At 41.8% G+C, this 27,288-nt stretch overlaps 2 protein-coding genes across 3 annotated transcripts; one reads left to right on the top strand and one right to left on the bottom strand.

The window, feature by feature from the left end:
* Positions 1-4,964: 4,964 nt before the first annotated feature.
* On the top strand, positions 4,965-16,994 carry LOC135545071 (mucin-2-like). Its single transcript, XM_064972717.1, has 8 exons — positions 4,965-5,078; positions 6,344-8,032; positions 8,508-13,658; positions 13,848-14,105; positions 14,240-14,352; positions 14,446-14,662; positions 14,852-14,989; positions 15,511-16,994. Exons 1-8 carry the CDS (start codon positions 5,030-5,032, stop codon positions 15,768-15,770), a joined length of 7,875 nt encoding a protein of 2,624 aa, XP_064828789.1. The 5' UTR covers positions 4,965-5,029; the 3' UTR covers positions 15,771-16,994.
* Positions 16,995-20,544: 3,550 nt separating this feature from the next.
* LOC135546501 (microtubule-associated protein 6 homolog) lies at positions 20,545-26,435 on the bottom strand. Of its 2 annotated transcripts, XM_064974985.1 has the most exons (4): positions 25,257-26,435; positions 23,874-24,099; positions 23,315-23,363; positions 22,451-22,536 (listed from the first exon to the last, which is right to left on the bottom strand). In XM_064974985.1, the coding sequence occupies exons 1-3, from the start codon at positions 26,000-26,002 to the stop codon at positions 23,319-23,321; spliced, it is 1,017 nt and encodes a 338-aa protein (XP_064831057.1). In that variant the 5' UTR covers positions 26,003-26,435; the 3' UTR covers positions 22,451-22,536; positions 23,315-23,318. The 2 variants fall into 2 exon arrangements, with proteins under 2 accessions (XP_064831056.1, XP_064831057.1); XM_064974984.1 differs by lacking the exon at positions 23,315-23,363 and having other exon boundaries at positions 20,545-22,536.
* Between the last annotated feature and the right edge of the window lie 853 nt (positions 26,436-27,288).

Here is a 27,288-nt window from a genome sequence, read left to right as displayed (position 1 = left end):
GGCTAATCCCTCAGTCTGATCCTACTATACCCCGGCTCAAACTATGTGGAGCAGTGTTGGTAGTAGAAATGGCAGAGCTCATGCTAGATGAAATAGACCTCAAACCAGACACCATCAATGTATACTGTGACAGCAAAGTAATCCTCAGGTACATATACAATGAGACTAAATGCTATCTGTATGTGCACAACAGAGTCCAACACATCTGACCATCAACATGGCCGGAGCAGTGACACTACGTACCTACAGAACACAATCCCATTGACCACACCTCAAGGTCAGTTCCCACTTCCCATCTCACCAGTACATCATGGTTCACAGGACCAGTATTCCTGTACAAACCTGATCATGCTCAGCCAAAGACACAAGTGTTCGAGCTGGTCAGTCCAGGCTTGGATGTCGAATTTCGCCCCTGGTAACAAGCCTCATCACGCAAACCAGATACAGAAAACTTACATCAGAACGCTTTGAGCACTTCTACACATGGAATTCACTACTGAGAGCCGTTTCATTCCTCATCTACATCGCTCGCTCACACAAGTCCGACTCGATGGGCCAACTGACCAAATGCATAGGCTGGCATCAGCGCAACAAACTCGGACTCCAGAAGGGCTGTCTCAAGCCAAGAAAGTCATCATCAGGTCAGTTCAAAAAGAAATCTACTCTGAGGAGTTCACTGCATTTGAAGAGAAAAGAGACCTTCTTAAGAGCAGTTGACTCACAATGCTGAATCCCATCCTGGACTAAGGTCTCATCAGAATAGGAGGCCGTCTGAAACATGCACAGCTGGACAGTAGCGAGAAAAAGTCCCTTCATCCTATCAAGACACAACCACATATCTACACTGCTTGTGCGGCACTACCATGAACAGGTGAAACATCAGGGCCGCCACTTCACAGGAGCAGCAGTCCGAGCAGCAGGCCTGTGGATCGTTGGGGGTAAGAGGCTCATCACCTCTGCACTACACAAGTGTGTCACATAGTGGAAGCTCTGTAGGAAAATGAATAACAGAGAATGGCAGACCTTCCTCCCGAAAGCCTCAAGACAACCCCTCCCTTCATATACTTGGGGTTTGATGTCTTTGGCTTTTGGACAGTCACTATTCGCCGTACCAGAAGAGGTCAAGTTCAACGCAATGCTGGGTGATGTTGTTCACCTGCATGAGCACTAGGGCAGTGCACATCAAAGTCATCGAGTCCATGGACACCTCCAGATACATCAATGTCCTCAGGAGTTTCTTTTCCATCTGTAGACCAGAAAAAAAGCAAAGATGAGATTGTGGAACAAACTTCAAAGGAGACTGTAAGAAGTTGGAACTCGGAAAGGAGAAACATCAGAGGCCTGGTGTCCAGAACTACCTCAGTGAACAAGGCTGTACATGGGAAGTCAACTCTCCTCACTCTTCACACATTGGAGGTGCCTGGGAGCACATGATTGGGGTGGCACACAGAATCCTCAACTCCATGCTGCTACAAAACAAGTTGTTTCACTTCTCACACAAAGTCCTGTGCATCCCTATGGCTGAGGTCACAGCTGTAATCAACGCCAGACCTCTCGTTCCTGTCTTCACCAATCCAGACTCCCCATTCATCCTGACTCCTGCTATGCTACTTACCCTAAAGGTTGGTTCACCCACTCCTCCTGGAGATTTATACTGACAGATATCTTCAAGAGCCAGTGAAGACAAGTGCAGAGTCTCACCAGCAAGTTCTGGTCTAGCTGGAGCTGACCAACCTACCTTGCTGAGCCGACAAAAGAGGACCGAAGATCATCGCATCCTACAAGAGGGAGATCTTGTGTGCTTCTAAGAAGCCAACCTTACTGATGCACAAACTCGTATCACTCTGTATTGTCCTAGGCCTACTACTCACCCTTGGCCACCCACATCATCCTCTACTCTCTTCACTGCCTCAGCATACGACACATTCTGTTCTACTCTGACCCTGGCAACCGGTCTCTCTCGCACCGGACTCTTCTGATCCCCAGCGAAATTGACGCACACTGTTTTTTCCATACTACACATTCCTTTGTCCCATGCCTTCCTGCACACTTCTCACATCTCAGAACCTCCCTCCAACACACTGCTGCAACATGACCATAAGCTTGGCATCTGAAACACCTTAGTGGGTTCGGCACAAAAGCTCTCACTGGATAACTGACATATTCTAATATGATTTTATCAGTTAAAGACTCTAAATTCAAAAGGACAGACAGTGTCTTCTCAGTTTCACCATGTTTGCCACTGGGTCTGTTTTGCACCAAATGGGCGGCGTCACACACACAGGGAATTAAACATTTTAGTTGCTCCACCTCAACTCCCAATGGGCCTGAATAATCCTTTGCATGACCATCGGGGCGATGCTCTTCACCACACCTGCCGCCCACCTCAAATAATTCAGGTTCAATTTCTGAGCCTTCAGAGACAGCAGAATACACATCCTCAACACACATCTGCCCACTGCACTCGGCTCTTCTCTTTCTTCCTCACTGTCCATAACCATGTCTATCTGTTCACCATGCTCATGCCGTGTCTTCATCCGCTGTACAGCTTCTCCAATACCCACCTTCTGTTCCTTAACCCAATTTACTAGTCTAGCTATCTCTGGACTTTCCAAGTTTCCAATCTTCCAAGCTCCAAAAAACGTGCCACAGTCATCAGCCAGGTCTCCTCCTCATCATCCATCGCAGTTTCTCGATGCCATGGTCACATTAAACTTCTTCTTCTACGCTGCAGTAAAAATGATGACATGCGTGTCATGAAATGTAGCCTATGCTAAAATATATAGAAAATAAATCAAATGAATACAAACAAATACAAAGCAGGGGAATAATCTGCATAGAAATTTGGACTCAATTAGGAGATTCATGTCAATTCAGTTAAACTATTTCTCTGGCTTTGACTGTACATTTTGTGTGCCAGTATTAACATTTCCATTAAAACAAACATGCAAATTATTGTGCTGTTATGTGATCTTAATCTAGTGTCATCACAAACCACAAAACACTGGATGTATTTTTTTTTTCACTGAGCAGTGTGAATTTTACTATGAAGATACTATAGTCACATCATTTCTTAACCATGCATTTCTGTGGTTCTCCAGAGGAAGATCCATTATGGGATTTTGGCATTGAAGCCCTTTATCTACTTTCACAGAGTCAGATGAACTCTTGGATAGCCTACCATTTTTATGTCACTGTGTCCTGTATGAAGGAAGTTAGACGCAGTTTCGTGAGCCAATGCTGTTAGCGTTAGTGCAAAGACTGAAAGTCTACAAGAAAAATGGGAACGAGATAAAGGGCTTCATTGCCACAAACTCGAAGTATCCATTTAATTCCCCTGTAGGCACAAAGAGTGATGAAAATAACGTTGCCCTTTGCTGACTATATCCAACTAGAAAAATGATTTTGCCTCTTGGTGTTTGATTTAATGTTTCCCGAGTGGCGCAGCAGTGTAGGCACTGCATCTCAACGTAAGAGGTGTTACTACAGTCTCTGGTTTGAATCCAGGCTGAATATCATTTGGCTGTGATTGGGAGTCCCATAGGGCAGTGCACCATTGGTCTGGGTTAGGCCGTCATTGTAAATAAGAATTTGTTCTGAACTGACTTGCCTGGTTAAATAAAGGTTAAATAAAAAATACATTATCATATTGTGACTCTTTTTAAATCAGTATAATTATCACTTTTCCCACTCTCCTATAGTAACACCATCAGGGATATTGTGTTCAGGAGCCTTTTCAAGGTGATCTGTTAAAGGATTTGCTGTGTCGAACAAACAATAACTTCTCTCTACCAGTTAGCATGATTGCTCCACCAATACCCTTGTTTAATTAGTAATCAGTCATTGAAATAGTTTGTAGCTGGAATAATTGGAACATTAAAATTGATAGTTACACTACAAAATACTTTTACAGTACATGTACACTACTGTTCAAAATTTTGGGGTCACTTAGAAATGTCCTTGTTTTTGAAAGAAAAGCAAATTTTTTGTCCATTAAAATAACATCAAATAGAACAGAAATACAGTGTAGTAATTGTTAATGTTGTAAATGACTATTGTAACTGGAAACAACACATTTTTTTTACATCTACATAGGCGTACAGAGGCCTATTATCAGCAACTATCACTACTGTGGTCCAATGGCATGTTGTGTAATCCAAGTTTATCATTTTAAAAGGCTAGTTGATCATTAGAAAACCCTTTTGCAATTATGTTAGCACAGCTGAAAACTGTTCTTCTGAATAAAGAAGCAATAAAATTGGCCTTCTTTTAGACTAGTTGAGTATCTGGAGCATCAGCATTTGTGGGTTCGATTACAGGTTCAAAATGGCCAGAAACGAAGAACTTTCTTCTGAAACCCGCCAGTCTATTCTTGTTCTTAGAAATGAAAGCTATTCCATGTGAGAAATTGCCAAGAAGCTGAAGATCTCTTACAACGCTGTGTACTACTCCCTTCACAGAACAGTGCAAACTGGCCCTAAACAGAATAGAAAGAGGAGTGGAAGGCCCTGGTGCACAACTGAGCAAGAGGACAAGTACATTAGAGTGTCTAGCTTGGGAAACAGATGCCTCACAAGTCCTCAACTGGCAGCTTCATTAAATGGTACCCGCAAAACACCAGTCTCACCGTCAACAGTGGAGAGGCAACTCTGGGATGCTGACACGGTCTACAATATGCAAAGCTGAGGTTGAGTGTTTTTGGAAGCAGCCTGTTTTAATATTTCCATCAATGTTTTTACCAGGGGTTGCATCATGCAAAGTTTCTAATGAATGACCAACTGTGGTTACCATGGTGTTCCACCCTCAGTCCTGCCATAACATATCAAAGGTCTCTTTGTGAATTCAACACTTCCCTGATCCATCCTATGGGTTATACTTAAATGTGAGAGCAAAATGGGTTGTTCCAAACAAAACAGCTTGCTTTTCACCTGTGAACAAGGAAATCATATCTGCCTCACATCACATAGCAGGCTACCTGGGCTGGGTTAAAAGGAGATGTGCCTGGTAAAGAAAAATATATATTTTTAAAATGCAAGAAAGAATATCCACTTGGCTTATCAAGGTTGCCTTTATGTTATGTAAGTACCACTGATTTAATTATGTTGCATAGTAGCTGGAACCAAAACGTTTTTGTTGTCCATCTTTTCCTTATTACTTGAACTTATTACTGAATAAATCGACAGCATGATGACACGGGTTACAAAATAATAAAATGGAGTAAAAAAATAAAATGTGTAAAAAATAATAGATCTCTGTTAAATTTTCTTACATGTTTTATTATGTATGGTTTCATGAAGCTTTTAATTAGATAACTGGTAACTTTAACCCAGTTGTGTCCTAGGTGATAAACTTTAAGTAGACTATAGTTTATGACTCAGCTTTCCAATGTCATAAACCACATAACTGACTTAGAGGCACTTCAATCGTTCCTGTCTGAGGTCAAAGCAGTTTAAAATGAACTAATGCTAAGTATTTGAATGACATTTAAAAAGTAAAGAGCAGTGTGACGTTTTAGTCATGGTTAATATACTACATTGAGTGTACAAAACATTAAAAACACCTACTCTTTCCATGACATAGACTGACCAGCTGAATCGAGGTGAATGCAATGATCCCTTATTGATGTCACTTGTAAAATCCACTTCAATCAGTGTAGATGAAGGGGAGGAGACAGGTTAAAGAAGGATTTTTAAGCCTTATGACATGGATTGTGTATGTGAGCCATTCAGATGGTGAATGTGCAAGACAAAAGATTGAAGTGCCTTTGAACAGGGTTTATTAGTAGGTGCCAGGCGCACCGGTTTGTGTCAAGAACTGCAATGCTGCTGGGTTTTTCATGCTCAACAGATTACCATGTGTATTGAGAATGGTATACCACCCAAAGGACATTCAGCCAACTTGACACAACTGTGGGAAGCATTGGAGTAAACATGGGCCAGCATTTTGACAACTTGTAGAGTCCATACCCCAACAAATTGAGGCTGTTCTGAGGGCAAAGGGGGAGGGTGGTGTACTATTGTTTCTATTATTTATCCAGCTTATCAGCATACACCCAACATGTTCCCCCTGTTGATGATGCTTATTATGCATTATGGCTGAACTAAGAGATTACATGTCACAATAACACTTAATTCATACCAATCAACCTAATAATAATGACACACCCCTCACTATTGTCATTGGTTGCAATAATTGCACTGTTTGTCTACACAACCTGTTTCAAGCATTCATGAATTACCCTGAAGAAGGCACAGTGATGCCGAAACGTTGTTTTTTTTACTCAATTGATATATAGTGTGCGACTCTCTTCAAATAGATACATTGTTGTTGTTTAAATTCACAGTTGTCACATACATTACATCAGTGTCATGTGATGCCACTACTCCCTCAACACCCACTTCAAGTGATGGCACCACTGCCTCAACTACATCAATTGTCACTCCAAGTGATACTGCATCAGCAGTCATATCAAGTGATGCGATCACTCCCTCAACTACACCAACACCCTCTTCAAGTGATTCCAACACTCACTCAACTACACCAACACCCTCTTCAAGTGATTCCACCACTCCCTCAACTACACCAACACCCTCTTCAAGTGATTCCACCACTCACTCAACTACATCAACAGTCACTTCTAGTTATGCCACCACTCCCTCAACAGTCACCTCAAGTGATGCCACCACCACCTCAACTATATCTATAGTCACTTCAAGTGATGCTACCACTCCCTCAACTACATCAACATCCACTTCAAGTGATGCCACCACTCCCTCAACTACGTCCACAGTCACTTCAAGTGATTCCACCACTCCCTCAACTACACCAACACTCTCTTCAAGTGATTCCACCACTCCCTCAACTACACCAACACCCTCTTCAAGTGATTCCACCACTCACTCAACTACATCAACAGTCACTTCAAGTGACGCCACCAATCCCTCAACTACATCAACAGTCACTTCTAGTTATGCCACCACTCCCTCAACAGTCACCTCAAGTGATGCCACCACCACCTCAACTATATCTATAGTCACTTCAAGTGATGCTACCACTCCCTCAACTACATCAACATCCACTTCAAGTGATGCCACCACTCCCTCAACTACGTCCACAGTCACTTCAAGGGATTCCACCACTCCCTCAACTACACCAACACCCTCTTCAAGTGATTCCACCACTCACTCAACTACACCAACACCCTCTTCAAGTGATTCCACCACTCACTCAACTACATCAACAGTCACTTCAAGTGATTCCACCACTCCCTCAACTACACCAACACCCTCTTCAAGTGATTCCACCACTCCCTCAACTACACCAACACCCTCTTCAAGTGATTCCACCACTCACTCAACTACATCAACAGTCACTTCAAGTGACGCCACCAATCCCTCAACTACATCAACAGTCACTTCTAGTTATGCCACCACTCCCTCAACAGTCACCTCAAGTGATGCCACCACCACCTCAACTATATCTATAGTCACTTCAAGTGATGCTACCACTCCCTCAACTACATCAACATCCACTTCAAGTGATGCCACCACTCCCTCAACTACGTCCACAGTCACTTCAAGGGATTCCACCACTCCCTCAACTACACCAACACCCTCTTCAAGTGATTCCACCACTCACTCAACTACACCAACACCCTCTTCAAGTGATTCCACCACTCACTCAACTACATCAACAGTCACTTCTAGTTATGCCACCACTCCCTCAACAGTCACCTCAAGTGATGCCACCACCACCTCAACTATATCTATAGTCACTTCAAGTGATGCTACCACTCCCTCAACTACATCAACATCCACTTCAAGTGATGCCACCACTCCCTCAACTACGTCCACAGTCACTTCAAGTGATTCCACCACTCCCTCAACTACACCAACACCCTCTTCAAGTGATTCCACCACTCCCTCAACTACACCAACACCCTCTTCAAGTGATTCCACCACTCACTCAACTACATCAACAGTCACTTCAAGTGACGCCACCAATCCCTCAACTACATCAACAGTCACTTCTAGTTATGCCACCACTCCTCAACAGTCACCTCAAGTGATGCCACCACCACCTCAACTATATCTATAGTCACTTCAAGTGATGCTACCACTCCCTCAACTACATCAACATCCACTTCAAGTGATGCCACCACTCCCTCAACTACGTCCACAGTCACTTCAAGGGATTCCACCACTCCCTCAACTACACCAACACCCTCTTCAAGTGATTCCACCACTCACTCAACTACACCAACACCCTCTTCAAGTGATTCCACCACTCACTCAACTACATCAACAGTCACTTCAAGTGATTCCACCACTCCCTCAACTACACCAACACCCTCTTCAAGTGATTCCACCACTCCCTCAACTACACCAACACCCTCTTCAAGTGATTCCACCACTCACTCAACTACATCAACAGTCACTTCAAGTGACGCCACCAATCCCTCAACTACATCAACAGTCACTTCTAGTTATGCCACCACTCCTCAACAGTCACCTCAAGTGATGCCACCACCACCTCAACTATATCTATAGTCACTTCAAGTGATGCTACCACTCCCTCAACTACATCAACATCCACTTCAAGTGATGCCACCACTCCCTCAACTACGTCCACAGTCACTTCAAGGGATTCCACCACTCCCTCAACTACACCAACACCCTCTTCAAGTGATTCCACCACTCACTCAACTACACCAACACCCTCTTCAAGTGATTCCACCACTCACTCAACTACATCAACAGTCACTTCAAGTGATTCCACCACTCTCTCAACTACACCAACACCCTCTTCAAGTGATTACACCACTCACTCAACTACATCAACAGTCACTTCAAGTGATTCCACCACTCCCTCAACAGTCATTTCAAGTGATGCCACCACTCCTTCAACTACACCTACACCCACTTCAAGTGATGCCACCACTCCCTCAACTGCATCAACAGTCACTTCAAGTGATTCCACCACCACCTCAACTATATTAATAGTCACTTCAAGTGATGCCACCAATCCCTCAACAACATCTACAGTCACTACAAGTGATGCCATTATTCCCTTAACTACATCGACAGTCACTTCTAGTTATACCATAACTCCCTCAACTACAACAACACCCACTTCAAGTGATTCCACCACTCCCTCAACTATATTAACAGTCACTTCAAGTGATGCCACCATTCCCTCAATGACATCAACAGTCACTACAAGTGATTCCATCACTCCCTCAACTACACCAACACCCTCTTCAAGTGATTCCACCACTCACTCAACTACACCAACACCCTCTTCAAGTGATTCCACCACTCACTCAACTACATCAACAGTCACTTCAAGTGATTCCACCACTCCCTCAACTACACCAACACCCCCTTCAAGTGATGCCACCACTCACTCAACTACATCAACAGACACTTCAAGTGATTCCACCACTCCCTTAACTACACCAACACCCTCTTCAAGTGATTCCACCACTCACTCAACTACACCAACACCCCCTTCAAGTGATTCCACCACTCACTCAACTACATCAACAGTCACTTCAAGTGATTCCACCACTCCCTCAACAGTCAATTCAAGTGATGCCACCACTCCTTCAACTACACCTACACCCACTTCAAGTGATGCCACCACTCCCTCAACTGCATCAACAGTCACTGCAAGTGATTACACCACCACCTCAACTATATTAATAGTCACTTCAAGTGATGCCACCATTCCCTCAATGACATCAACAGTCACTACAAGTGATAGCATCATTCCCTTAACTACATCAACAGTCACTTCAAGTGATGCCACCACCACCTCAACTATATCAATAGTCACTTCAAGTAATGCCACCAATCCCTCAACTACATCAACAGTCACTTCTAGTTATACCACCACTCCCTCAACTATAACACCCACCTCAAGTGATGCCACCACCACCTCAACTATATCAATAGTCACTTCAAGTGACGCCACCAATCCCTCAACTACATCAACAGTCACTTCTAGTTATGCCACCACTCCCTCAACAGTCACCTCAAGTGATGCCACCACCACCTCAACTATATCTATAGTCACTTCAAGTGATGCTACCACTCCCTCAACTACATCAACATCCACTTCAAGTGATGCCACCACTCCCTCAACTACGTCCACAGTCACTTCAAGTGATGCCACCACTCCCTCAACTACACCAACACCCACTTCAAGTGATGCCACCACTCCCTCAGCTACATCAACAGTAATTTCAAGTGATGTCAACCCTCCCAAAATTCCCTCAACAGTCAGTTCAAGTGATTCCACCACTTCCTCAACAGTCAGTTCAAGTGATGCCACCACTCTCTCAAATACATCAACAGTAATTTCAAGTGATATTACATCAACATTCATTACAAGTAATGCCACAACCCCCTCAACTACATCAACACCCACCTCAAATGATGCCATCACTCTATCAACAGTCACTCAAAGTAATGTCATCACTCATTCAACTACAATGACAGTTACTTCAAGTGATACCACCTCTACTACATTGACTTCAAGTAATATGACATTAACACCCAATTCAAATGAAGATACCACTCCCTCAACTACATCAACATCCACTTCAAGTGATGCCACCACTACTTCAACTACATCAACAGTGACTTCAAGTTATGCCACCACTCCCACAAATACATCAACAGTGACTTCAAGTGATGCCACCACTCCCTTAACTACATCAACAGTCACTTCTAGTTATGCCATCACTGCCTCAACTACATCAACAGTCAATTCAAGTGATGCCACCACTCCCTCAGCTACATCAACAGTCACTTCAAGTGATGCCACCACTCCCTCAACTACATCAACATCCACTTCAAGTGATGCCACCACTACTTCAACTACGTCTACAGTCACTTCAAGTGATGCCACCACTCCCTCAACTACATCAACATCCACTTCAAGTGATGCCACCACTCCCTCAACTACGTCTACATCCACTTCAAGTGATGCCACCACTCCCTCAACTACATCAACATCCACTTCAAGTGATGCCACCACTCCCTCAACTACATCAACAGTCACTTCAAGTGATGCCATCACTGCCTCAACTACATCAACAGTCACCTCAAGTGATGCCACCACTCCCACAAATACATCAACAGTGACTACAAGGGATGCCATCATTCCCTTAACTACATCAACAGTCACTTCTAGTTATGCCACCACTCCCTCAACTACACCAACACCCACTTCAAGTGATGCCACCACTCCCTCAACTACATCAACAGTGACTTCAAGTTATGCCACCACTCCCTCAAATACATCAACAGTGACTTCAAGTGATGCCACCACTCCCTCAACACCCACTTCAAGTAATGGCAGCTCTCACTCAACTACATCAACAGTCAATTCAAGTGATGCCACGACTCCCTCAGCTACATCAACAGTCACTTCAAGTGATGCCTCAACTGCCTCAACTACATCAACAGTCAATTCAAGTGATGCCACCACTCCTTCAGCTACATCAACAGTCACTACAAGGGATGCCATCATTCCCTTAACTACATCAACAGTCACTTCAAGTGATGCCTCAACTGCCTCAACTACATCAACAGTCAATTCAAGTGATGCCACCACTCCTTCAGCTACATCAACAGTCACTACAAGGGATGCCATCATTCCCTTAACTACATCAACAGTCACTTCTAGTTATGCCACCACTCCCTCAAATACACCAACACCCACTTCAAGTGATGCCACCACTCCCTCAACTACATCAACATCCACTTCAAGTGATGCCACCACTACTTCAACTACGTCTACAGTCACTTCAAGTGATGCCACCACTCCCTCAACTACATCAACATCCACTTCAAGTGATGCCACCACTACTTCAACTACATCAACAGTGACTTCAATTTATGCCACCACTCCCACAAATACATCAACAGTGACTTCAAGTGATGCCACCACTCCCTTAACTACATCAACAGTCACTTCTAGTTATGCCATCACTGCCTCAACTACATCAACAGTCAATACAAGTGATGCCACCACTCCCTCAGCTACATCAACAGTCACTTCAAGTGATGCCACCACTCCCTCAACTACATCAACATCCACTTCAAGTGATGCCACCACTACTTCAACTACGTCTACAGTCACTTCAAGTGATGCCACCACTCCCTCAACTACATCAACATCCACTTCAAGTGATGCCACCACTACTTCAACTACGTCTACAGTCACTTCAAGTGATGCCACCACTCCCTCAACTACGTCTACATCCACTTCAAGTGATGCCACCACTCCCTCAACTACATCAACATCCACTTCAAGTGATGCCACCACTTCCTCAACTACATCAACAGTCACTTCAAGTGATGCCATCACTGCCTCAACTACATCAACAGTCACCTCAAGTGATGCCACCACTCCCTCAACTACGTCTACATCCACTTCAAGTGATGCCACCACTCCCTCAACTACGTCTACATCCACTTCAAGTTATGCCACCACTCCCTCAACTACATCAACATCCACTTCAAGTGATGCCACCACTCCCTCAACTACATCAACAGTGACTTCAAGTTATGCCACCACTCCCTCAAATACATCAACAGTGACTTCAAGTGATGCCACCACTCCCTCAACACCCACTTCAAGTAATGGCAGCTCTCACTCAACTACATCAACAGTCAATTCAAGTGATGCCACGACTCCCTCAGCTACATCAACAGTCACTTCAAGTGATGCCATCACTGCCTCAACTACATCAACAGTCAATTCAAGTGATGCCACCACTCCTTCAGCTACATCAACAGTCACTACAAGGGATGCCATCATTCCCTTAACTACATCAACAGTTACTTCTAGTTATGCCACCACTCCCTCAACTACACCAACACCCACTTCAAGTGATGCCACCACTCCCTCAACTACATCAACATCCACTTCAAGTGATGCCACCACTACTTCAACTACGTCTACAGTCACTTCAAGTGATGCCATCATTGCCTCAACTACATCAACAGTCAATTCAAGTGATGCTACCACTCCCTCATCTACATCAACAGTCACTACAAGGGATGCCATCATTCCCTTAACTACATCAACAGTCACTTCTAGTTATGCCACCACTCCCTCAACTACACCAACACCCACTTCAAGTGATGCCACCACTCCCTCAACTACATCAACATCCACTTCAAGTGATGCCACCACTACTTCAACTACGTCTACAGTCACTTCAAGTGATGCCACCACTCCCTCAACTACATCAACATCCACTTCAAGTGATGCCACCACTACTTCAACTACGTCTACAGTCACTTCAAGTTATGCCACCACTCCCTCAACTGCATCCACAGTCACTTCAAGTGATGCCACCACTACTTCAACTACGTCTACAGTCACTTCAAGTGATGCCACCACTCCCTCAACTACATCCACAGTCACTTCAAGTGATGCCACAACTCCCACTGCTACATCGACAGTCACAAGTGATGTCACTACTCTAAGACCAATAATGCCATCAACAAGTGGTACTACTACAGTAATAACAAGAACATCAACATTTGTAGATGTATCCACTCCCTCAACTCCCTCACAGGGACTAACTTTCAGAGACACTACTTTGGTGACAACAATCAAAACCACTGTTGCAGAATGCGGTAAGATTATATGCACTCATTCTCAAAAACCATCATAAGATAATATGATTCTTAATAACAAAAGTAGTAGACATATAATTATTTATTTTTTAACTTACAAATTGATACCAACGACTATTGAAATGTGTGAAAATATTGCTGTACATACAGAAAATTATTTTACCTTTATTTATTGTCATTTGTTTTCAGTGTCAGAAACTCTGGTGAATGTCATCAGGCTGGAGAAAATCACCAGTAAGTTAATCAGTGTGAGTTGGACAGGTATTAACCTGGACCAGCAGATACAGTACAAAGTGAAGCTGGAGTCTGGTTCCAACTCAAGCCAGAGTGAGACCTCAGCCACCAAAGCTGTTTTCTCAGACCTTACTCCTGGAACCATGTACACACTGATTATTGAGTACTTATCCTGCAGTATCAAGAAATACATTTCAGCAAACATAATCACTGGTATGTCAAAATGTTTTCAAGTAATCTGCTTAAATTCACTAAGAACCTACTTTTGTTAAAAAATATATATAGATCAAATTAGTACAATGGGACATTTCTTTTGGTGAATGTTAATTAAATTTTTTCTCCAAAAGCTGGAAAGGTCTATGAATCTTTCACTCGAATTCCAGGCAGAGATTTTGTGTCTGATTATACAAATCAATCCAGCAAACTTTACAAAGACTTTGTAACACATTTCACCATGCAGGTAAATATTCACTAAGCATCTTTTGTAATTGCTTTTTCATTTTAGTCATATAATGTAACCCTGTATGATTTAAATGCACATGTTTCTTTAAAGGTTGAAAACAATCTCCCGAAGGAATACCGGGACCTTATCAGGGATAAAGAAATGGTGATTGTTGTGACTGGTGTTCGCAGAGGAAGTGTGATCGTTGACTTTGATCTGGTCACTGCTCTGGAGGTCAACCTGTCAACCTCTGACGTGCAGAACAGCGTCATCAATGCGCTGAAATTATCTGCACTCGGAGTGGATCTGAATATCACCTCTGTAAAAGGTTCAATTCCAATAACTACGTACAATGATATTTTCTATGCTAGTTAATCAAACATGTGATTTTGGAATAAATATTTAAGAAGTAACAGAAATATTGATCCTTTGGAAGTCTAGATTCACACCAGGTGGTTATCATATCGCCATGTGTATTTAGTGGCTTTTAGTAACTTCATTTATTACTTTATTACAGAGGCAGATATCTGTCAAAGAGGAGGTTACACATGCTCAAAAAATGCCAGCTGTGTCAGAGAGGGACCTTCACATACATGTGAATGCAAGGCAGAATTCTATGACAAAAATCCAACCGTACCGGGTACTGACTGCAAGAGTAAGAAAACTTTGTTGTTTGAAATGTGCGCTACACTTTACATTAACTAAGTACTTTATACAAGAGTAATTACCAGTGGAATAGCATTTGTTATTACCCTGTAATACCCTAGTAAGTACCTCCAGTTAAGCAGTATGTACTCACTATTTACCTGGAAATATCACTCCAGGTGCAGATCCATGCAAAGGTTTGTGTTCATCACTTGCTCAGTGTGTGGTTGGTCCTGGAGGCAGCCAGCAGTGTAGCTGCTATCCTGGTTTGATAGATCAGAATCATGTTAATCCTGGGAAGCTGTGCATAGGTACACTAACCCCTCTGCTTCAAAATGTATGTAGACATCTACTTTACTATTTTTTTAAATCCAGGTTGTCCCCAGAATTGTTTTGTTCAATTAATGTATGTGACTTAGTTGTGGTTTCACTATTTCTTCTGTTTTATTTTATGTGGGATGCTGCTTATCTAATATTGTCCTTTCAGTAGTTACTTACAGACATTGACCAAACATTTGTTTTTCCCTGTAGGAGTTTCCCAGATATCAACGGCCCCGGGAGAAGGCTGGAAAGTGGCGACCATAGTCCTGGGAGTTCTGCTGGGCTTGATTTTGTTAGTCGGGGTTGTCATTCTGATCAGCACCGCAGTGAGGAAAGCAACTAGCAAGCTGACCTCATACAACCTCCAGCACACAGAGCACAACAGACAGGTGGTGTCCAATGACTATTTACAAGGATGTTATTCTTACCAGATCAAAAATATCAAGATATTGAATATTAATAACATTTGAATTATATATTCCGTCAGACAAATATTTATTATCCAACAAGTGTTAAATAAAGGACTTGATTGTTTAATTCTAACATTAGATTATTCAAATATGATATGATAATGCTCCACGGCTAATTTCGTTAGCATTTTGACATGTTTTTCTAGATTCAGAACATAAAACAACATTTAGAAAACCAACAATAACCCTTAGGTCTAACACAGCAAATAGTTTAAGCATATGTTGCAACAATGTTAAAATATTTTTTTCTGAATATTGACAAAAAGACCGATATTAAGAGGGTTAGCCATCAGTGAGTTGACAAGCCATTGACGAGGCTGACAACAAATACTCAAAACAGACTCTAAAAAGAAATGTTTAATACAAACACTTGTAAAAATATAACCATTCTATCAGATCTTTCAGCACTCTGACGGAGTTGACTTTAGACAAAAATCTGACGGAGTTGACGTTTTACGAAGTTGACAAAAATAAAATATTTCTTCTTCAATCAAGTAATATGCAAAGTTTATTCTCAGTTTCTTTATGACTCTAAAACCTAATCATATAATGTCCTATCTTAATCTATTCAGCAGATGGAGTTGACAGTTTATGATTGTGACAATGGTGATTTTAATATTGTTTGTTTAAATCTATCAAAAGGAGAGAACTTTACAGACCATGAGTTGCACTACAGGTAATGAGGACATGAAGAAGGTGTCCTGATGGTGAAGCTGTCCCTGCTCATTCATGATTCATTTAGGATTTTAGACAAATCTGACAATGTTGACCAAATCTCCTAGTTTGGTCAGAGAGGGCTATTGGAAGAAACTACATACGATATTTTTTCAGTTAGTATTCATTATTGCTTGTTTTTTAAAATGTTAAACACTTTTTTGGAGAGTTTGTAATTGGGATCCTTTGTAAGGGCATGTCACGTTCTGACCTTAGTTTCTTTTTATGTCTTTGTGTTAGGTTGGTCAGGGCGTGAGTTGGGGTGGGTAGTCTATGTTCTTTTTTCTATATTATATTTCTATGTCTTGGCCTGGTATGGTTTTCAATCAAGGACAGCTGTCTATCGTTGTCTCTGATTGAGAACTAAACTTAGGTACCCTTTTCCCCCACCTGTTTTGTGGGAGATTAACTTTGACTTTGTTCAGGGCACATAGCCCAAAGCTTCGCGGTTTGGTTTTTGTTCTTTGTTTTGTCGGTGTAATTTTTGAATAAAGAGAAAATGTACGCTTACCATGCTGCACCTTGGTCCAATCCTTCAGCCAGCCGTGACAGGGCATTTCTGGGTATAGAGCCGACATGGAAATTAATAATATTAAAAATATTTGGACAATTCCAAAATCAAATCTTTGCTCTAATAAAATTCCCCAAAATGTATTTTAAACTCAAATAATGCAAAATATATATGTAAATATATATGTATAAAATATATATATGTATAAAAATCTAGTTTCCATGCCGGACAAGGATTGTCCCGAATTTCAAGAATCCCTGAATTAAGATTTGTCACTCATGAAAACAGGAATAATAAGGTTTGGATCTGGAAAAAACATTTACTATTGCAATGGGAATGAAACATATTGTTTTAAAGTGCTATTTTGTAAGTATGCATCTTCACTGAGTGCATAATGGCCTGGATCTTATTGCAGTGGATAAGAGTACTGAAGCAATCCACCAGAAGCCACAGTTGTCTGATAACTGAATATAGTACCATGATATCACCTGTGTCAGAGTGTGAGTGCAATGCCATGAACCCATAAAAAGAACAAAAAACGTTTTGTTATTTAACTATGCAAGCCAGTTAAGAGCAAATTCTTATTTACAATGATGGCCTACTCCGGCCAAACCCGGGTGATGCTGGGCCAATTGTGCGTCAGATGTGAAGCAGCCTGGATTCAAACCAGAGACTGCAGTGATGCCTCTTGCACTGAGATGCAGTGCCTTACACCGCTGTACCACTCGGAGCCCCAAAACTCATAAAGGGCTCATTTAAAAAAAATTGCAGTCTTATTATTGTTCAGTTAGTAACCAGCATGATTGAGGGCTGGGTAAAATCATTTAAATAAACATTTATTTTGAATTTTTATATTATTCATTTTGAATGTGCCTTTAAACGTACCTGTATTCGTCTTGGAGGAAGGTGATTCTATTTTGCAGACAAGCACCTCATTCGCTCCTCCAATCTCCTTCACTTAGTATAGACTACATAATATATCAATGTATCAATGATGTCGTTCTTGCTGTGGGTGATTCTTTGATTCACCTCTATGCAGACGACACCATTCTGTATACATCTGGCCCTTCTTTGGACACTGTGTTAACAAAACTCCAAATGAGCTTCAACGCCATACAACACTCCTTCTGTGGCCTCCAACTGCTCTCCTTCCAGACTCATATTAAACTAAATGCATGCCCTTCAACCGATCGCTGCCCACACCCGCCCGCCCGACAAGCATCACTACTCTGGACGCTTCTGACTTAAAATATGTGGACAACTATAAATACCTAGGTGTCTGGCTAGACTGTAAACTCTCCTTCCAGACTCATATTAAGCATCTCCAATCCAAAGTTAAATCTAGAATTGGCGTCATATTTTGCACTCATTTTACCATACCCTGGTAAAACTGACTAAAACTTGACTTCGGTGATGTCATTTACAAAATAGCCTTCAACACTCTACTCAGAAAATTGGATGCAGTCTAATCTGTTTTGTCACCAAAGCCCCATATTTATTTAACTTGGTAAGTCAGTTAAGAACAAATTCTTATTTTCAATGACTGCCTTGTTCAGGGGCAGAACAACAGATTTTTACCTTGTCAGCTCAGGGATTCGATCTTGCAACCTTCCGATCACTGGTCCAATGCTCTCACCACTAAGCTACCTGCCGCCCCAATATGACCTGTATGCTCTCGCTGGCTGGTCCTTGCTACATATTCGTTGCCAAACCCACTGGCTCCAGGTCATCTATAAGTCTTTGCTAGGTAAAGCTCCGCCTTATCTCAGCTCACTGGTTACCATAACAACACCCACCCGTAGCACACACTCCAGCAGGTATATTTCACTGGTCCTTCCCAAAGCCAATACCTCTTTGGCCGCCTTTCCTTTCAGTTCACTGCTGCCATTGACTAGAACGAATGTTAAAAATCACTGAAATTGGAGACTTATAACTCCCTTACTAACTTTACGCATCAGCTGTCAGAGCAGCTTACCGTTCGCTGCAGCTGTACACAGCCCATCTGTAAATAGCCCATCCAACCAACTACCTACCTTATCCCCATATTTGTTTTTGTTTTTCTGCTCTTTTGCACACCAGTATTTCTACTTGCACATCCTCATCTGCACGTATATCACTCCAGTGTAAATTGCTAAATTGTAATTACTTCACCACTATTACTTCATTTGCACACACTGTATACAGATGCTTCTATTGTGTTATTGACTGTACGTTTATTTATCCCATGTGTAACTCTGTGTTGTTGGTTTTGTCGCACTGCTTTGTTTTATCTTGGCCAGGTCGCAGTTGTAAATGAGAACTTGTTCTCAACTGGCCAACCTGGTTAAATAAAGATGAAATAAATAAACAAAAATGATTATACTGGTGGGGTCTTGACTGGTCACATGGCAACAGGGGCAGTCCTGGTATACTAGACTTCTCTGGGGCAGACAGCCTGACGTTCCCTGGGTATTAACTCCCAGACAGGAGAAGTTGTCTGTCACTCCAGATCAGAGTCCTTTCCTGATTCGCTCATTATTCATTAATAGGTCTCATGTCTCCAACTGAGTCCAGTCTCTCAGTTAAATAGCTGCAGAATGTGGTAGTGTTATCTGATTCACCTTGTTCTTTACAAAAGGTAAATGAAGAAGAAATGTCTGATCATATCCGTTTGAAGACGGAGCACTAATGTTTTACTTTTTACCCAATTGGAGATACTAAGTCAGCTAGCGTGGACCTGGTGAATGTAGATTAAAATAATTAAAGATCACCTTTATTATTGTAAAAGGTCTACAGTATAGCAAGCTATGTGCGTGAAGATACTTCAGGCCAAACAGGGGATTCTGCATTACGCAGTTCCACTGCCATCTTTGCTCCTTATTAAATATTCAATACAGCTCTCCAAATAGTGGCCCATAACAACTTAATTATTCAGGAGGTTTTACATTAGGATGACTGAATCACAGACAAACAACAGACACTGCATGTGTTCTGTCCCTCATTGGATTGGCTAGGAAAGCAATCAATTACTGTTTCCATTTTATAGCTGCAGTTGTCTGAGGGCACCTTTTGTTTGTGGGAAGCAAAATCATTTGTTGACTTCTTGTTGATGGGGCCATTTATATCTCAGAAGTAATTCCTGATGATGGTTTTCTATTCCTCATTTCGCAATAGTGGGAAGTGTTCCTTGTTTTACAAATTGTAAAGCATTTTTTTGTTCAAGTTGTACTTTATGCTTATATGATTAAATAATTGTAATTTGACAGAACGTGAATTCCACTGCCATAACAAACACTTTATTGTACCACCCAATGAAAAATAGCAAAGCAACCAAACCATCTTCACTGAACCTTACATAATTTCTCTGAATCTTTAATGTCCACTAAAATAAAAAGAGGCAGTTTTGGTGCCCTCATTTTCCAATAGGTTTTTCAATCTCTCTTTGTCTATGTAGCGTAATAAAAATCACTACCTCTTCTAAAGGAGTCTGAGAGAGTGTCTATGGGCCAGTTCAAGACTTCAAGTGCATTAACTAATACTCTATCATGATAATAAGTCACAACATTCAGATTCTGCTTCAACATTTTTAATTAGTTCATTCAGAGCAAGCTGAGAATACAAGCACACAATCACAACACGCCTGCAGTAAATGACATCATATTGTCTTCATTTCACACGGTTCGAGTACATTCGCATCAAACTGACAGCATATAGATGAGAGAGTAATAGCACCGAGGTGTGGTGTGCTCAGCACGTTAGTTACTGTACTGGGGGGGCAGGCGCTAGGAGCCGGCGAGTTGCGGAGGTCTAACACACTGAACCCTGACAGGCACTAGAGAGCAGGGTGGTCTGGGGGTACAATATACAGTAGCAGACACACAGCAGCATATGAGAGGACTGCCACATACTCTAACACACTGGCGGACTGCAGGTGCACAGACATAAGAAAGACAGGGTGAGATGATTTCAGAGTAGCACTCACTGTGAATAGATGTGATATCAATGGTTCCAGACAGACAGCTGCATGTTCCAAAAAGTGGTTTTGATCTTCTTATCTTGGCCCCCTCCTTATCTTTCTACACCTAACTACTGAGCCCATTGAAGAAAGTGGAGGTGATTGAGTAAATACAGTAGGTTTTCCTATGTTGTATATCATACATATGCTCATTTTTTACATTATACATGTTTTTGCACACCAATAGCATCACAGCTTTATAATGGCTACAATAACGACGAATCATTAAATAGGGGTATATTATCAGAAATACATCAGTTTTCATACTGTATCAAATAATTGGAAAGTGGACAGAGTGGTTCTCACATTGAAGAAGGCAGTAGAACCATGTGTGTGAAGGCAGAACTACAAAGCTGGTGGGTTGACATAACAGTTTCAATAGGCACTAGAGTACTAAGTGCTAGCTTTTGTACTGTAAGTCAGTGACAGTTTTCTTGTTTGTTTGTGTAGACACTTATGGTATGAGATCAGACTATGACTACACATGCAGTTATTCTGGAAATGGTTTGCCTCCATTTGATTTCTCATGAATGATTTCAATTACAAGCTAGATTGGGACCACAAATAGGGCCTTGCATGCAAGCTGTAGCAATTACATTACAGTTCAATTGGTTTCTTAGCAACCAAATTTATGAAACCAGATATCCTCCCGAATATGATGAAATATTAAATGATATTAAATCTTGGTCGAAAGAGCGCAGTCACTGTAACCAGGAAACGCTACAGTAGTTAAGATTTTATTTCTGCAGAGACCACATAGTCAATGCCGTCTAAGAGATGGAAAAGAAGAACCATAGAGATTCCATCATCACTATGATGATAGGTAGTCAGAAAAAAAAGTTAAACCTCTCACTGCCTTCAACAGCCGTTTAAGAGCCACACACTGTGTATCAATGTCTCTCTGTTTTAGAATGGTTAATCATTCTTTCTACAAAGGTTGGACAAATGCAACAAAATAATGTGCAAAAAAGGTGCTAAAGTTTTAACAGAGAGGAAGTGCACACACGCGCACGCAAGCACACACACACGCGCACACGCGCACACACGCACACACGCACACACACACACACACACACACACACACACACACACACACACACACACACACACACACACACACACACACACACACACACACACAAAGCATTATAGTTAAAGGAGGGCATGGTGAAGATGTCAAACTGTCAACTTAAAAGCTCCACATCTAGTGAGTATACACAGAGATGAGGAACATGAAGGAAAATACAAAGAGAAAGAGATAGACCAAATGGATGAGAGTTCTCTAATTCTTTAGGCAGCCTTTAATTCCCCAAATTAAGTAGTGCAGAGATGTTTTGTTTTTACTTTTTTGCCTCAGCCAGTCTATTGCTTATCTCTTTGCTCTTCTTTGAGATAACTCCTCCTGGCTTGGACTCGTCTGGTTTGGTGCTCGTGGAGGTTTTCTTCTTGGTTGACAGTGCACCAGCGATGGTCTTCTCTTTCACCTTTTTCACCATTTTGCTCGTTGTTGTTGGTGTCTTTTTTGGTTTGGTTTTTGTCTTGTCCACCTATAGGGGCAGAGACGAGGGCAGTTTGTACTTGACATCCTCCTAAAACTGGAAGTAAACTATGCAGCCAAAATGTCATCAGTCCAGGTTACAGTATCATCTTTGCAAAGATACTGTATGATACAGTAATACAAAGAGCTAATGAATCTCTAAGGTAATTCATTGCCTGGAGATGTTACAGTAAATGTTTATTATGAGCATGCAATACATACCTTCCTGTTACTAACATCAAATAAAAATAAAATAGCAAATGTCATCATCTTGTTGGTAATATTTGCAATGCGTGGTTAGTGCACTTACAATGAAAGAAAACCACTTGTGTCTATTGTAACAAAATCTCTGCTTAGAAAAAATGAATTTCACAAGTATAAAATTGGGGTTAGTATAAGAACAACTAACTTAATATGCACAATCTTATTCTATTTCCCTGTGACGAGACTATATTTTTGGTCATTCAACTTTTTTATTTTTTAAAGAAAATTTTGATGTTTGCCTTTTGTATAAAGTGCCTCTATTGACACCAATCAAACCAAAGAACTGAGAGTTGAAATGTCATGCAAAACAATACATTAATTTAATGAATCCAAGCTCTCTTGGTGGTCTTGAGAGAGGCATTCCAAACTCTGAAGATGTGGCTGATAGCTTTACAGAAGGATTGAATTATCTGTCAGTTTGGTGGCTAATGTGACCCTAGTCCTGTTGGTTAAGGTGCATTCATCAAGGCGTGAGTTAATCTGAGGTTAACCTCCATGCCTTCCAGAAGAAATTGACAACACACCTGACTACAGCAGATCTAGAATAGAGCTGCTCTCAGTCTCAGAACAGTCCTACAAGAGTGAGAGAGGGAGGGGCCATATAAACATAGCATGCAGACACATGAGACTTTCCTACCACGCACAAACATGCACGTGGAGATTTAATTAACCTTGATTGTTTACATTAGTTTTGTGATGTGCTAATGCTTATCTTCATTTTGTAGTTTAGACAGTTCCTCTGGGATTTTATGCTGTACAACTTTGCAAAGTAATTAGGACCATGGAACATGCAACAGTGATGATCTCAATCATTATTATTGTAGCATCTAAATACAAATAGTATATTGCTTGAAGGAGAACATATACATGAAAACAACCATGTCCAGAATAACTAATGCATTTGGAAGTGTAATTTGCATGATCTTAATTTTCAATTAGACATAAATACATAAAAATGAATTGGCCCGTCACAGAAACAGGTTGGAAAACTCTAAATTGAACATGTATTTTGTGCAATTAGATACACATTTTAACATAAAATAGTTTGTGTTCAGTGTCATATGCATGTTGATGTGGGCTCACCTTGGTGGTCTCCTTGCCGCCCGGCTCGTTGTACAGGCTGCGTATTCTCCTGCGCTCCAGCAGCTTGTTGTCAGTGGGCTGCACCTTAGCCTGCTCCCCCTTGTAGGTGGCGCTGTAGCTGGTCTCCAGGCTGGTCTTGTCCTTCTCATCCATAGGAGGTTTGTACTGAGACTGGGGCTTGGTTAACTTCACTGGCTTCACATCTTTGTATGCCTTGAACTCATTCCTGAAAATCAATGAATCAGCAAACTCAGCTCAACTCAGTTCCACTGTTGTTTTTTCTAGATGCCACTGTATTAATTGCATTAAATCATAAAACAAATCACTAAGTCTTATTATGAATCCCAAACAAACATTGCTGTTGCCCAAAATCGGTGGGAGAAAATTGACCAGCCAAAGTGTGGTCTACAGCCAAAGTGTACACCGGGAGTGTAGCATGACTCGTTAGTCTCTTTACTCCCCATTACAGTAACTACAACACAGAGCTTCTGCTTACTTTTACACACAGACGACAGCTGCAAAACTCTCTCCATATTTTACACAAAAACTCATTGACCTTGCAGTCAAAAATGAGGGAAACAAAGGGAGAGCCTTCCCCCCCCCCTCCCCCCAGACAGGCCTTAAGGATAGGTTGAGAACAGTAGACATGATTATATCCAGAGCTCCTTTACTGCCTTGGCCCTGACATGATGTGCTTCTGTATTGATCTGGTAATAGAGGAGGATGAAACAGGGGACAATCAATGCTGCAGCAGCTACCTATGACAATATTAGTCCGATCATCATGATCACAGGACACTGAAATGAGAGAGCATATGTTATATCAAATATCAAACAAAAAAAAAAACATGTAAGATTAATCTAGAAAGAAACTGACATGTACAATTCATGATGGAGAGGCAGCGTGGGCTTTCTTGAGTAGATTATAAAGCCCAGTAGGGAAGGCTACATGCATCTTGGCTTTGCTACTGCTAGTACAGTAACTACCAAAAATGCATGCATCAATTGTTAATCAATTGTATTTAAATGTTGTGCACAATATGTTCTTATCTTACCAACATGTGCACAATATTTAAATACAATTGATTAACAATTGATGCAAGTATTTAGGTAGTTACTGTAATGCTATATTAAGATGTTGTGTAATTAATTGTACTTTGAGTATTGGCTAAGCAACACAAAATATTGCGTTATGCCTTGTTACATCATTCTGGACTCCACAATAAAGTTAATTGTGGCCTACATTCCATGTTTAATTTATGGTTGATATACTGTATTTAAACTGTGAAAAAATATATTTCAGAGGCAGAAAATGTGTACATAAAGTAATTCAATACTAAACATAAAATGAAAATACATAGTCCCACAGTAATCAGATCGTCACCTATAAGAGCTGCCAGTGCCAGTTGAGACGACCTGTTTTATCTGTCTGTTCAGCGCGTCTGCTGCTGCCCTTCCTTTCCCCTCCACAGTGGCACCTGCTGGTGGCTGTCCCTCGGTTTTGGCACTCACTTTCTTCTCTACACTCTTCTCCTTCAATGGTTTCTTTTTCCTCTCTATGGATTCTTTCTCTTGCACCTTTTCTTCAATTTCACTCTTCTCCACACCGCTCTCGGGCTCTGTGGCTGCATGCTCCAATTTGGTCCCGGCGCCTCCTTCTTGGGCACCGGGGGAGGCAGTGGGGCTGGGTTTGGGGATCCAGGGGTGGTCTCCCTTTTTTGGGACAGGCCATGGTTTATAATCTTTCTGATACTGGGTTACGTTGTTGAAAGGAGTCGCCGAGGGGTGATATTCATTCTTGGGTTTGTAGCTGGGCTCCGGGCGTATATCTTTCCATTCCCTGAAATCCTGGCGCATCACAGACGCACTACAGCCATGTTTTCCTGATGCGGCACCAGTCGCGGGCGGTGCCTTGGCCGCCACCGCCGCCGGTTCACTGTGAGAAGGTTGGGTTTCTATGGTGATAGGTCCGGTCCTCTTCTGTCTAGATGGAGGCTGAGGATGGAGGTGTTGCACCTCGGCCACATCCGAATATTTCGTGAAAACCAGAGGCACGGCGATGTCCGCTTTGTCTAATTCACTCCAGAAGCGGTTAATGCAGCAAGCCCGTGTGATGCACGGCCATGCCATAATCAACGATGGAGATAGAATAACCTATGTACTTCAAATCTGAATCAAAGTGTTAGGCTACCGATGAGAGTCCTGAAAGAACGTCCTACTCACGGACTGGAGACGGGAAAATGATGCTCCCTGCACCCACTCAAATGCTGTCCAGTCAGGAAAATGTACTTGTCCACCTATGTCTCATTTTTTTCAGAAATCCTACGATGCTTGCTAGATGGTAAGAAATGTAAGAGTCTTAGAATACAAATAGGCAACGACCTTTGTAGGCTACTAGTTCTGCGCAGCTAAAATAATTTAAATTGAAATAGACTGGATTTGCTGTGTGGAGCACATTGCATTCGCGGTCTGGATCGGCTTTCTGGTTGCGCATCAGAGCGACCCCACCCCGCTACGTTTTGTAAAACCTCAGAAGATGCCCTGGTTCTGCATTGTGAACTGTCACCTGGGTCGGCCACGTCTAGGCCTTAAAGAGGGAGGAGACACTGCCTGGTTAACCCTTCTTTTCCCGTGGATGATGTACATACACGGCCGACCTCGGTCTAGTGTACAGTATAGTTTAGCTCTGCCCTCACAAACTGTAGATTAGAATGTATGATGGGAGATGTACAAGTAACTGCCAAAGTAATGGAAACACTTGAGTATGAGGGATACAAAGTATATTAAAAGCAGGTGCTTTCACACAGGTGTGGTTCCTGTCCTATTTAAGCAATTAACATCCCATCATGCTAAGGGTCATGTATAAAAAATGTTTGGCAGAACATTATTTCGGCCATTATTTTGGCTGCCATGGCTATGCCCCCATAAGATGACAATGCCCCATCCACAGGGCATGAGTGGTCACTGAATGGTTTGATGAGCATGAACATTATGTAAGCTATATGTCATGGCCATCTCAGTCACCAGATCATAACTCAGTTGAACACTTACAGTATGTGAGATTCTGGAGCAGTGCCTGAGGCAGCGTTTTCCACCTCCATCAACAAAACACAAAATTGTGGCATTTCTCTTGGAAGAATAGTGTCCCATCCAATAGTGTTCCAGACACTCTATGCCACCAATGGCCAATTAAGACACTTTATGTTGGTATTTACTTTATTTTGGCAGTTACCTGTATGTCTATAGCCTAAAGCTCTGTGAGTAGACTTTAGTTCAATACAGTACATGACAAAAAGTATGTGGACATCAGCTCATCAAACATTTCATTCCAAAACCATGGGCATTAATATGGAGTTGGTCCCTCCACTGCTATAACAGCCTCCACTCTTCTGAGAAGGCTTTCCACTAGATGTTGG

This window comes from Oncorhynchus masou, chromosome 9 (assembly GCF_036934945.1).
Source record: "Oncorhynchus masou masou isolate Uvic2021 chromosome 9, UVic_Omas_1.1, whole genome shotgun sequence".
NCBI lineage: Eukaryota > Metazoa > Chordata > Actinopteri > Salmoniformes > Salmonidae > Oncorhynchus > Oncorhynchus masou.
This window is presented reverse-complemented; position numbering and strand designations above follow the sequence as displayed.